The sequence below is a fragment of the Sceloporus undulatus genome, chromosome 1, assembly GCF_019175285.1.
Source record: "Sceloporus undulatus isolate JIND9_A2432 ecotype Alabama chromosome 1, SceUnd_v1.1, whole genome shotgun sequence".
Taxonomy (NCBI): Eukaryota; Metazoa; Chordata; class Lepidosauria; order Squamata; family Phrynosomatidae; genus Sceloporus; species Sceloporus undulatus.
Window position 1 is genome coordinate 278,454,631 of NC_056522.1, and position 12,134 is coordinate 278,466,764.

The window sequence follows — 12,134 nt, forward strand, 5'->3', positions numbered from 1 at the left end:
GGAAAACTAGACTTAAGGGCCCATGATTTTAGGTATCTGTGGGGTGGTCTAGAACAGATCCCCTGTGGATACCAAGGTCTGACTGTGCAAGTTCAAAGCTATTCTGATTGTGTGGTGTTAAATTCAGTTAAATAAAACAATATTGTACTTTAAATTTAATGATTTTAATAGGGTTGCTATGTAGTGCATTTATTTTTTTCATTGGTATTCTGTGCTTAAGAAGAATATTGGTCAAAATAATTGATTATTTTTGTTTTACAGATTTCCATCCACCACCCAAAGAACTGCAAGATCCTTATAATCTTGATGATTCTCCAGGAAATTTGGATTATGTTGTAAAAATGAAGGAAGGCATTTTCTTACTTTATGAGAACAAAGAAATGATGGAACTTGATGAGCCCCGGAGTTTGCCTTATCCTGATCTCCAGACATATACTCTCAGCCTCAGTCATGTGCTGGCTCTCATTGCAGATGGTCCAACGTATGGCTTTGTTTTAACTTTAAGAATTCTGTTGCATTAAGGTGTTGCATACTTTACCACTTGCTGTGCTGCTAATGTGCAAACTGTTTCCACTCTTTCCGGTTCTAGGATGTACTTAGATTAAAAGTAGACCCTGCTGAGTTCAGTTAGTACAATTTATTCTCTAGCAGTTTGACTTCAGCCCTGAGGTGATTAATAATTGAAATGTTATACAATATATACCATATGAATAGCAACAGTCTTTAAATTACAACCTCCAATGCTGTGTTTTTTGTTTGAATGAATCTGAACATTTCCTTCATTTTTGTGAAAAAACGTAAAGAATAGTGAAAAAATGTTAACTTGTCTATGAACTTTGGGACTATAGTTACAGTGTAACACTTCTCTCTGCACAGGAAAACATACTGCCACAAGCGGCTGAACTTTCTAGAATCTAAATTTGGTTTACATGAGATGTTAAATGAAATGTCTGAACTTAAAGAACTGAAGAGTAACCCCCATCGGGATTTTTACAATGTGAGAAAGGTAAGTGTGAAATAGGTAAAGTATTGGTCAAAATCCTGTGGTCATTCCTCATTTGATGATGTTGTAGCCTGTCAATATCCTTGTTGACTTTTGGTGCCAAAAACTGGGCACAATATTCCAGGTGAGATCTGACCAAAGCAGAATGATATTATGACTTCCCAGTCTGGCCACTAAAATCCTGTTGAAGCAGCCTAGAATTGCATTGGCTTTTTTTGTCACATCGCAGTGTTGACTAATGGTGTTTCTAATACTAACAGTGTTTCTAATCCAAACGCTGGGGCTGTATGGAGAGCCCGTAAGGGGCAGCTATATGCCGCCCCTGGAAGCATTGAATTGGGGATGTGGAAACCGCATACCACGCCCCCAACCTGGTGCAAAAAGAACCTGCAAATGGCAGGCTTATTTTTCAGTCCCGGAAAGGGCATCATAGGTGCCACGGCGTTATGATGCCCTTTTGGAGCTGCATCATGTAGATGCAGTGCCAGAGTGGTGTCATCATGGTGCGTGCCGGGTAAATGGGCACGTGCCAAAATGGTGCCATGGGGGTAGGGTCACAGCATCGAGCGTGCAGCTGCTATGCTGTGACTCCGCCCACAGGCCGGCGTTTTTTGCTGGTCTGTACAGGGCCAAAGTTTATAATTCAAACAAAGTTGTGTGTGCGTGCGTGCGTGTGTGTGCATGTATGCATTATATATTTCAGAAGTTTTAATGTGGAAATAATGTGTTGAGCAGAAACTGGCAGTCTCTCTCACTTTCTTTCTTTTTAAGGCAGTTATTGCTAAACTGGAACAACCTGCACAATTAATATATAATTTTACAGTGTGAACATATTTGATTAGGGAATCAGATGAGTACCTACTAATTTAACAGATTTATATTTCACTCCAGTACACATAGATTTTTAAAAAAATTTGGTAGTGGAGGAAGGACGTGTATATATTGGAATAGAGTGGAATAAGACAAAACACATGACTGTGCCTGTGTAACTTTCAGCATGCAAAATAATGGCTTGGTGAATCATGCTCATTGGCACCTTCTTTATGTTCAGTCATGTGATTATGCCTTAGCACAGAATGTCCTTCAAACTTAGAGGGACAATTACTAATGTTGTCTGGGCACGTTTTGCCAAAAAAGCCAACTAGCCATTAGCTGTGTTCCTGCTTATAAACCTCATAACTTGGTATTTGGATAATAGTTATTTGCTTCTTTTATAGAATGAATTTAGAATAGATATGAGAGCTTTTTTTATACAGAAAGAAATACAAGACCATTAAAACTATATTGAAAATGGCCAAGCTATAGAAAAATTAGTGAATAGAATGTGGGACTAGGACATGGGGGGGGGGGGAATCCAAGTTCAAATTTCTGCATAGCTCTTAGAAGTTTTGTGGGAAACACATTAAAATGGTACCCCAATAAGTTTTTAAATTGAAATCCAGTCATACAAAGATATGATCAAGATCAGAGAAGTTGTAGAAGAAAGACTATATAATGGTTATGGCCATTCTTTTCTATTAAAATACCTCTTAATGTGGAAAAGAAAATGGAGGAGAAATTTCAAGCAAGGAAGAGCCACAAAAAAGTGAATTCGTATCCTTGGGGGGAAAGGGTAGGGTATACATATGGCAAAACAATAATGGAATTGCCAGTGGTGAGATGAGAGATGAAACTGGAATAATAGAGGAGAAGATACTAGCTTATTTTTTTTTTAACAACAGTGAATAAACATTAAACAACGAGTAGTAAATGAAAAGATCTGGGCCGTCTGTATTAGCTTAGATTTCTTGTTGTTGTGTGCCTTCAAGTCATTTCTGAATTATGGTGATCCTAGGATGATCCTGTTACAGGGCTTTATTGACAGAATTTGTTCAGATGGGATTTGCCCTTGCTCTTCTTTCAGGCTGAGAGAGTGTAACTTTCCTAAGATCACCCAGAAGTTTTCCATGGCTGAGTGAGAATCTGAACTCAGCTCTCCCAACTAGGCCAGCACTCAAATCACTGTAACACACTGCCTCTAGGTTTCTAGTGCTGCCAAAGGAATTCTGTGCCTTCTGGGTATCTGTTTTCAAAAATGGCAGCTGGTGTGTTATGTACTTTCATGGGTACTGGTCATGAACAGACTCAGGATGACAGGCAAAAACATTATATATATGCTGTAGGGGCACAATGACCTTGCTTAGGCTGGGATGGCATAAACAACTTCCTTCCTAGAATTACTCTGGCTTCTACAACCTTGATAAGGGTTTGGCATGCACAAAAAGTCTCAACACCCAAAGTGTAGCACAAGCTCAACATTAAAATACTTACAAACCTGCTTAACTATTATTTAAGGTTCATACTATTTTCTCTGACTGCACATGTTTTAAAGAGAGCTGAAAGGATAATTACAGAGCTGAAGCAAATGACTTTACTTTACTCTGTGATACCATGTTTGTCCAAATTGAGTTTTTTTAAAAAATAGTTAATACAAATACAAAGAATTAACAACAATGTCCCATTATATGCTGACTTCTTTGTACAGCAATTATAGTCTATAGTCATTATAGCACATGCAAAATGTGAGCTTTAAAAACAAAAACAAACCCTGCTGCAAACCATAGAGGAACAATTTATTTTCATTTTTTAAAAAAATGGATGGATAACTGTAGATCTCTAGATACTTTTGGCCTTCAACCCTTGTTAGCTCTAGCTAAAGTACCTAGTGATGAGAGATTGTGAGCATTGTCATCTAAAAACATCTAGAAATAATAAAAGACAACAAAGTAAACCAGGAACTATTGGCAGATTTTGAATATTATTCAAAATATTCAGATATTTTATTTTGATAACAGTATACAGTTGGCCTCAATACCCTAGGATTCCTTATCCACAGATTTAACCATCTTTGGCTTGAAAATATTCCAAAAAGATATACATTCCAGAAAACAAACCTTGATTTTGCTATTTTATTAAGCGACACAATTTTACTATGCCATTATATATATAGTGGGACTTGTACATTCATGGATTTTGGTATCCATAGGGGGTCCTGGGACCCAATCCCAGTGGATACCAAGTGCCCACTGTATTGATTTTTGTAAAAATAAGAGTAGTGTATGATATGAGGCAAAAAAGGAAGTGAGACACTGTAAGTACCAAGACCAGAAATAACAAGGAGGTAAACAGAGCTGAGTCATGCACATTATTCTCTGTATAACTATACTGCTGAGAAACTACTTGTTCTAAGAATGGAGGTATTATTAAGAAGCCAACCTCTCTGTCAGATTCTTAGTCGCATGTGTATGTCCATTGGTAAGCAGTGATACTAAGAAAAAACAGTAGTAATGGTGTTGATGATCATCATTCTCATCAGATTATTTTTCTCCTTTTAGGGCCAAGTCTTTAGAAGGTGGTTCACACAATAAGAAATTAAGATTAAGATACAACAGTACCAAATACACCAGTCAGTGCTGTATAAAATCAATCTATAAAACAGCAAGGAGAGGAGGGGGAAAGAATTTAGTCAACTACAGTATGTACATCAAGGTGGCAACCTGTGGCCCCAGAGCTGTGTGAAGCCTATAGACAACCCCTCAGATTTTATTTCAGATCTGCATAATTTCAGATTTTGCTGATGTTACATTCAGGGCTCTATAAGCATTCTGTCCTTTTCCCAATAGCCTTCTGGGTGGAAAGGAAGAGGGTGGAGGGATAGAAAGGAGTAGAAAAGGGTGACAAGAGAAAGAGGCTTGTTGACAAGAAAAGGAGTAACATGCATACTCATAAAATTAATTGTGAGTTTCAAATTGGACGGTCAATTAATTGTGAGTTTCTGTATCCCTGTTTGTGGGTTTTCTTATTAATTAACTCCTATTATCTCTGCATTTGGCTGAGTGGCCTCACTTCATAACAGAAGGATAACAGAAAGGTTGTGTTGCTGTATAATAAATAGCAAGCTGAGTGATAGGATGCTTCCTTTGACAACATTTAATATGTGTTTGGACTGACAGTTAGAACAAGCTCTTGTTGTTGCTACATTGCATTTTAAAGAAAAATGACATTACCAGTGATCAAAGTTGCTTGTTACTGTTTATTCTGCTCTACTACTTGTTTGTGAATTTATAGTGTCATTTATAAAATATATAAAGGTTTGTGTAAGCCTTTCTAATATCATATACTAGTTTAAGAGGATGCATTCCAGCTATTATCTAATTGCCACAGAGCCCTAAACCAAAAAAACATGTTGTGTGTCCTGAACTAATTTGCATATTATCTGTCCACAACAGTAGTGCATATAGTGGATAAGGGTGATTGGAAGACAGCAGAGACTGACACACTGGGAAGTAAAGCAAAGTGTAACTTCTAAACTTTCTGAGCTTTTCATACGTAGTGTACATATGCTAATACATTTCTTAGATATCACACTAGTAAAGTGTTCTGAATACTGTAGAATGCTAAGCACATTTAAAAAAGAAAGGTGGAACATAAATCAGTAAGTAAAGGGATCTTGTAGCACCTTTGAGGCTACCGTATATACTTGTGTGCAAGTTGACCTCATGTATAAGTCGAGGGAAGGTTTCAGGGTCAAAATCCTGGATTTTGAGATGACCCGTGGATAAGTTGAGGGTAAAACTTAGAGGGCTATAAGGAAGGATAGAAAGGGGGAAATATCACTTCCATCTCTCCTTCTCTGTATCTCTCCCAACCGATTCCCATGTGTTAGAGGAGATGTTTTAACATTGGATTCAGAAAGGAAGCAAGTGGATTTAAATGGAGAGTTGTTTTCATAGGAAGCAAGGTCTTGCAAAATGGACTGGTGTCAGAAGCAAGTGGTTTTAAATGGGGAGTTTTTTCCATAGGAAGCAAGGTCTTGCAGAAGGGACCAGAGAGAGAAGCACGTGGATTTAAATGGGGAGATTTTCCATAGTAAGCAAAGGCGCGTTATAGATTCAGAACAGCTGTTGACATGACATGCTTGTGTAAGAAAAGAAGTCATTCCTGGAAAGTGTGGTTAAGGTAGCAACCAGAATTGCTAGAAGGTATTTCAAGTGAAAGCCAATCTCATGTTTCCTTAAAATAACGGAATGTACTTACAGAACTGTGTGTGAATCTTATCTGCATTTCTTTTAATAATATTAAAAATGCTAATTTATCTCTCAGTGTTATCCAGTTGTCTTTATATTTAAAATAGCATTGGATCACCCAAATATTTAAAGATGTAAATATGTGCTAGGGTTTGTTTGCTTCTTACTAAAATGTGCATATATAGCCAGCTGTGTTTAACACACTATTATATTTACAGAGGTGGCCTGTTCTTTGACATTTTTGACAGATGTTGACATTTTTTGTCATTGTAGTGGCCCTATTTGATTGGAATAGGCTGTTAATGGTGTGTGTCTGTGTGTGTATGATGTTTTATTAAATGAAGCCTATATTAAAGAATCTATTGCTGCCTTTTAAACCAGTGGGAACTCAAGTTAGTTGAAGGTTGCAGGACCTTGCCTTGTAAATTGACTGTCTTATCTTCCTGATGTCATGTGATGCCCCACAGTAAAAAAAAAACTAATAGTGTTTACAGGAGTATTCTTGGAAAACTGTCAGCCAAGGAGTGCGACAGAGGCATATATCATAATTCTGAGTAGATTGCTTTGGGCAGTTTTAGTAACACAAGTATTACTGACAGTTCTAAATGTAGAATGTTTATCTATCTTGGTGACAGGTTTGGTATGAATGCATACATGAAGCTATCAAATGCTACCTCTGTCATCAATAGGCTGGAAGGTGTCAAAATTGTTTAATGTGTTGGAAAGATTAGAAGACAGGAGGATGTGAAATGCCAGTTAACATGACAGCCCAGTTGATGGAAAGTGACCAGAAGAGAGGGAGTTGAAAGGGACTTCATGGTAAAGCTGATTAATCCACTGCAGTCCATTACAGTTTTTCAAAGATTTCAGGATCTTTCTTAGTGTCCTCTTCTAGTATTTATTTCCTGTTCCTGGGATTATAAATTTAAAATCGTTGATACAGTGCAATCCCTGTATCTGTGGGATAGGTAAGCATGGTTTCACTTACCTGCATCTGGAAAAAAAAAGTTCTGCCTAGGCATCTGAAGGTCCTCTAGTGCACATCTGTGGTCAACTTCTGACAGAAATATAACATTTATTGTTTTCGCTATCTGTGATAAACCTGAGAATGTATCCCTCACAGATATGGGGCCTGTATCAAGTTTGACCTATTGTTTCTGCCCACCTTCAGTTGCTTCCCCTGAACAGAGTTCAGCTCAGAATTGTAGGAGGCAATTTTTATTCTCTTCAGCCTCACTCCCATACTCAATATTTAGGGGCAGATTTGGGACAAGGTTTCATAGAATGGGTGGAACTGATGAACACTGATGATTTTTTTCCTGCGAATTTGGAAGACTTCCATAGATGGAAGGAGTTTTTGTGTCTGCACATTCCAGATGCAACTCATAAATGTCTGTGACTCTAACTTTGCGCGCTTCTGCACTCACTTTGCTGGAGTGTGCAAGGAGGGATACCAGAACACTTTGAGACAGCTTCCTGGGTTATTCAAACAGTAACTGATAGAAATTAGTGTGTGAACAAATCAAAGAACATTATTTATTTAGTTAGTTGATAAGCCACATTTTCCCCAAAATAGAACTGAAATCAGCTCCCAATAATTTTAAATAAATGAAAAATTGTAACACAAAACAACATCAATTATGAAAGCAGATTTAATTAAATGCACAGTGGAAAACATGCTTTAGAAACATGCTACTGAGATAAGTAAAGCACCCGGTTGGTAGTAAGCCCCATCCTCAATGGCTGGTGAAGTGCCCAAAGTTTGCCTGATTTTTAAAAACTACTGCAACTGCCAGGGGAAGATAAGGGCAGCCCAAACCAGAGAGAGAGATAAGAATCAAAGCGTCATATTGTATACTCCACATGCACATCACACCATAGCTAGGGTTGCCATATCCCACCGGGGGGCGGGACTTTCCCGGGTTTGGACCGGTCTGCACGGTCCTGCCCCGGTTTGGCCTTTGTCCTGGGTTGCCCCTGCCCCTGGGCTTTGTTAGGGCGCCGCTGCAGTGGCACCTTTGACCGCTCTTATGGCTGCTCTTGCGGCGGCTGCTTCCGCCACCACCACCAATGCAGCTGTTGCTGTGGCCTGCTGCGGCCACTCCTCTGACCTCAGCGAGGCCTGGGAGGTGGCTCCACGGTCGGGGCTCTGGCCATGGGCTCCTTCAGCCTCAGCGAGGCCTGGGAGGCGGTTCCGCAGTTGGGGCTCCGACCGTGGGCTCCTCCGGCCTTGGTGAGGCCTGGGAGGTGGTTCCGCGGTCGGGGCTCCAGCCGCGGGCTCCTTCAGCCTCGGCAAGGCCAGTGCCAAGGAGGCCAGCACCAGTGAGGCGCCAGCACTGGGGGGTCCTTGGTGGTGGTGCTGCGCTCAGCGCCTCCGCCGAAGCCTCAACCAGCGGGGAGGCATTGGAAGCAGCATCATGCTTGGGGCCTTGGCAGAGGCCCCAGAAGATAAGGTAAAGGGGCTTGGGTATGGGGTGGGTGCTAGGCCTTCTACTGCCACATCCACCTCCTTTTGAGGATGGCGGATGAGCAGCAGGGAGGCCCAGGGCCTGAGAGGGGAGCTTAATTTTTAAAAAAATGTATTTATGTGTTTTGCCTTTAATTGGGTGTGTCCTCCATTTTTTTTAAATGTCCTACATTTTGCTGCACAATGTCCTGGTTTTGAGGTAGGGAATTATGGCAGCCCTAACCATGGCAGGCCCCACAGACTTTTCATATCTTCAGCACATGTAATTTTCCAGTCCACCAACACGGTGCTTAGGAAGGATTTAGTTTGTAGTGCTGCAATTAATAGTGGGAGTTCTTCAGAACAGCAAAGGGATGTGGGAGAGGCAAATTGGCCTTTTGAAAAATACTTTGGTTTTTAAAAATACTTCTGTTAATGGAGACGTCACTATATCTGTTGACTTGTATGGGGGGCATGTTATGGTTTCTCTCTAAAAATAGCTAGTATTGAGGAGATGTTATTTCCATGCTTTCACAGTTTTCCCCGTTCATGTCTTAAGAACAGGCCCTGACTGCATGAGCAAAGGGTGTTCTGAAGCCACACACTGGAGCTGTGATGCTTGTCTCAGTGTCTGACTTTCTGTGTCACCTGCTTTGCAAATTCACTTTCTCACCTTCAGCTTTTAAGTTGTGACAGTGCATAATAAATACATGCTAATGAATTGTCTGCTATGGAACACTAATAAGCTCCATGACATTTATTACCTTTGGAAAACTCCAGGAGCTTTAGCATCTAGTTTTAAGATTGAGAGGTCACTGTGACCTTTAGATAAGATTGACAGGTCATTGTGACCTTTAGATTAATGTGTTGTTCTGTCTGGAATAGAATTTTATTGGGTACACACCCAGGGAGGTAGTGATGTGCTTAAAGATTCACTGGAAAAATAAATGAACACTTCTGAGAAACTGGCTGGATAATTAATCTTTTTTTCTTTATTTTCTTTATTTGAAAAAAACATGCTTGATAATAATAATAATAATAATAATAATACATTTCATTTATAGACCGCTATTCCGCAATGATCATAGCGGTGTACAGTAAAAATTTAATACAAAACAAATATAAGGTGACAGTTAAAGGAGGGAGAAGTCTCATCCTTCAGGCAGTCCCCGATGTTGCTGGGTCTGCCTGATGGCGCCCTCTAAGGCCAAGATGATAGTTAAAGAGGGAGGGGCCTCTTCCTTCAGGCAGTCCCTGATGTTGCTGGGTCTGCCTGATTGCTCCCTCTGAGGCCAAACAGGTAAAGAGGGAGGGCCCTCGCGTCCCCCCGAGTTGCCTGGTCTGCCTGATCCTCCCTCTGAGACCAAGAGACAGTTAGGAGGGGGGGCTCTTCTTCGGCATCCCTGATGTTGCTGGCTGCCTGATGGCCTCCCCCTAGGCCAGATACAGTTGAAGGAGGAGGGGCCTCTGCAGGCAGTCCTTGATGTTCTGGGTGCCTGAGGCGCCTCTGAGGCCGGATGACAGTTGAGGAGGAGGGGCCTCGTCCTTCAGGCAGTCCCGAATGTTCGGGTGCCTATGGCTCCCTCTGAGGCCGAGATGACATTGAGGAGGGAGGCCCTCTTCCTCAGGAGTCCCGGATGTGCTGGGTCTGCCGAGGGCCCTCTGAGGCCGAGATGAAATGAAGAGGAAGGGGCCTCTTCCTATTCAAGGCAGTCCACCGGATGTTGCTGGGTCTGCCTGATGGCTCCCTCTGAGGCCGAGATGACAGTTGAGGAGGGAGGGGCCTCTTCCTTCAGGCAGTCCCTGATGTTGCTGGGTCTGCCTGATGGCTCCCTCTGAGGCCAAGATGACAGTTGAGGAGGGAGGGCCTCTTCCTTCAGGCAGTCCCTGATGTTGCTGGGTCTGCCTGATGGCTCCCTCTGAGGCCGAGATGACAGTTAAGGAGGAAGGGGCCTCTTCCTTCAGGCAGTCCCTGATGTTGCTGGCTATGGCTCCCTCTGAGGCCGAGAATGACATTGAGGAGGGAGGCCCTCTTGCCTCAGGAGTCCCGGATGTGCTGGGTCTGCCGATGGCGCCCGTCTGAGGCCGAGATGAAATGAAGAGGAAGGGGCCTCTTCCTATTCAAGGCAGTCCACCGGATGTTGCTGGGTCTGCCTGATGGCTTCCCTCTGAGGCCGAGATGACAGGTGAGGAGTGAGGGCCTCTTCCGTCAGGCAGTCCCTGATGTTCTTTGCGGGGTCCGTGCCCTGATCGCTCCCTCTGAGGCCGAGATGACTTAAGAAGGGAGGGCCTCTTCCTTCAGGCAGAGTCCCCTAGATGGTTGCTGGTCTGCTGATCGCTCATCTAGAGGCCAAGATGACAGTTGAGGAGGGAGGGGGCCTCTTCCTTCCGGCATCCCCCGATGTTGCTGGGTCGGCTGGTTCGCTCCCTCTGAGGCCGAGATGACAGTTCTTGTCTGAGTATAAACCTCCAAAACTTATAATAATAAAATACTTTGAAATATCTGACAATTTTCTTTTTGCTTGTTTCACAGTATAATCCTATGCAGGTTTGTTTGGAAGCTATGTCTTTCTGCCCCCCCCCCCCCTGTAATTTGCCCCTTTGAAACTGTGTTTAGGCTTGCATTCCAAGGTACAATGTCTCCTTAGAATTAAGTTCTGTTGAGTTCCTGAGACTTAATTCTCAGCATATAAATTATAGGCTAGTAGCCTCCATGTGCTGTTACTGTTATGAATAAATATTGACTCACAAGGACTGAAACATTAAAAGATGTCATAACTAATCTCCCAGTTGTCAGTTTATAGGCAGCCAGGTCTGCAGCATTTTCTTCTGGTAAACATTATTTTGATAACAGGAAAAGAACATAACAAATTAGTAGAATTATAAATTACAGCAGGTTTTGTAACATGATCAAGGTTTCAGAGTCTAACATTTCTTGGCGTTCTCCCTAAAATTAATAAGAGATCGTACTGGATTGGCAACCTGTTTTTCTTTTCTCTTCTATATTATGAGTTATACTATATAATTATTGTATCCATAGCCTGTTATATGTGTGATTCTATTTCTGTTCAGTTTCTTGTGACTACTACATCATAGGAATGATAAATGTAATGCCTATTTCTAAAATAGAAAACATTCACTCCTATGACACTTTCCAAGCTGTAGTGGAGCTGTTAGTTGTCCTTGCTAAGAAGGTTATTATAATAGGAAGGTTATTAATACACCCCACACTACCTCGGATACTTTAATCATAGTATGAAATATAAAGTTGCCTTCAAAACATAAAGATAGCTTTCACTGTTTTAATTTTTTTTTTAAAAAAATGGTGTTTTCATTACTCCATATTTTCCAGAAACAAAATAATCTTCGGATATAAACAAGTGTGACATTAGTTCACATTGTTATAATATAACACTTTCTTAATTAATAAGAGTGAGGCTGTTGTGGCAGTGTAATGTACTGACTCTAAGAAGAACCCAGCATAGCGTTTTCTTGGCAAGATTTGTTCAGAAGGGGTTTGCCATGACCTTCCTCTCAGGCTGAGAGAGTGTGACTTGCCCAAGGTCACCCAGTGGGTTTCCATGGCTGAGCAGGGATACATACCCTGGTCTCCAGACTC

The 12,134-nt window shown here is 41.4% G+C and overlaps 1 protein-coding gene across 1 annotated transcript in view; it reads left to right on the forward strand.

Annotated features, from left to right (window-relative positions):
* AMPD3 (adenosine monophosphate deaminase 3) overlaps nucleotides 1–12,134 on the forward strand; it is a 56,591-nt gene that overhangs the window by 12,513 nt on the left and 31,944 nt on the right. Inside the window, exons 5-6 of the mRNA XM_042461894.1 lie at nucleotides 262–481; nucleotides 877–1,006. Coding sequence (XP_042317828.1) covers nucleotides 262–481; nucleotides 877–1,006 — 350 coding nt within the window. The remainder of the gene's footprint in view (nucleotides 1–261; nucleotides 482–876; nucleotides 1,007–12,134) is intronic.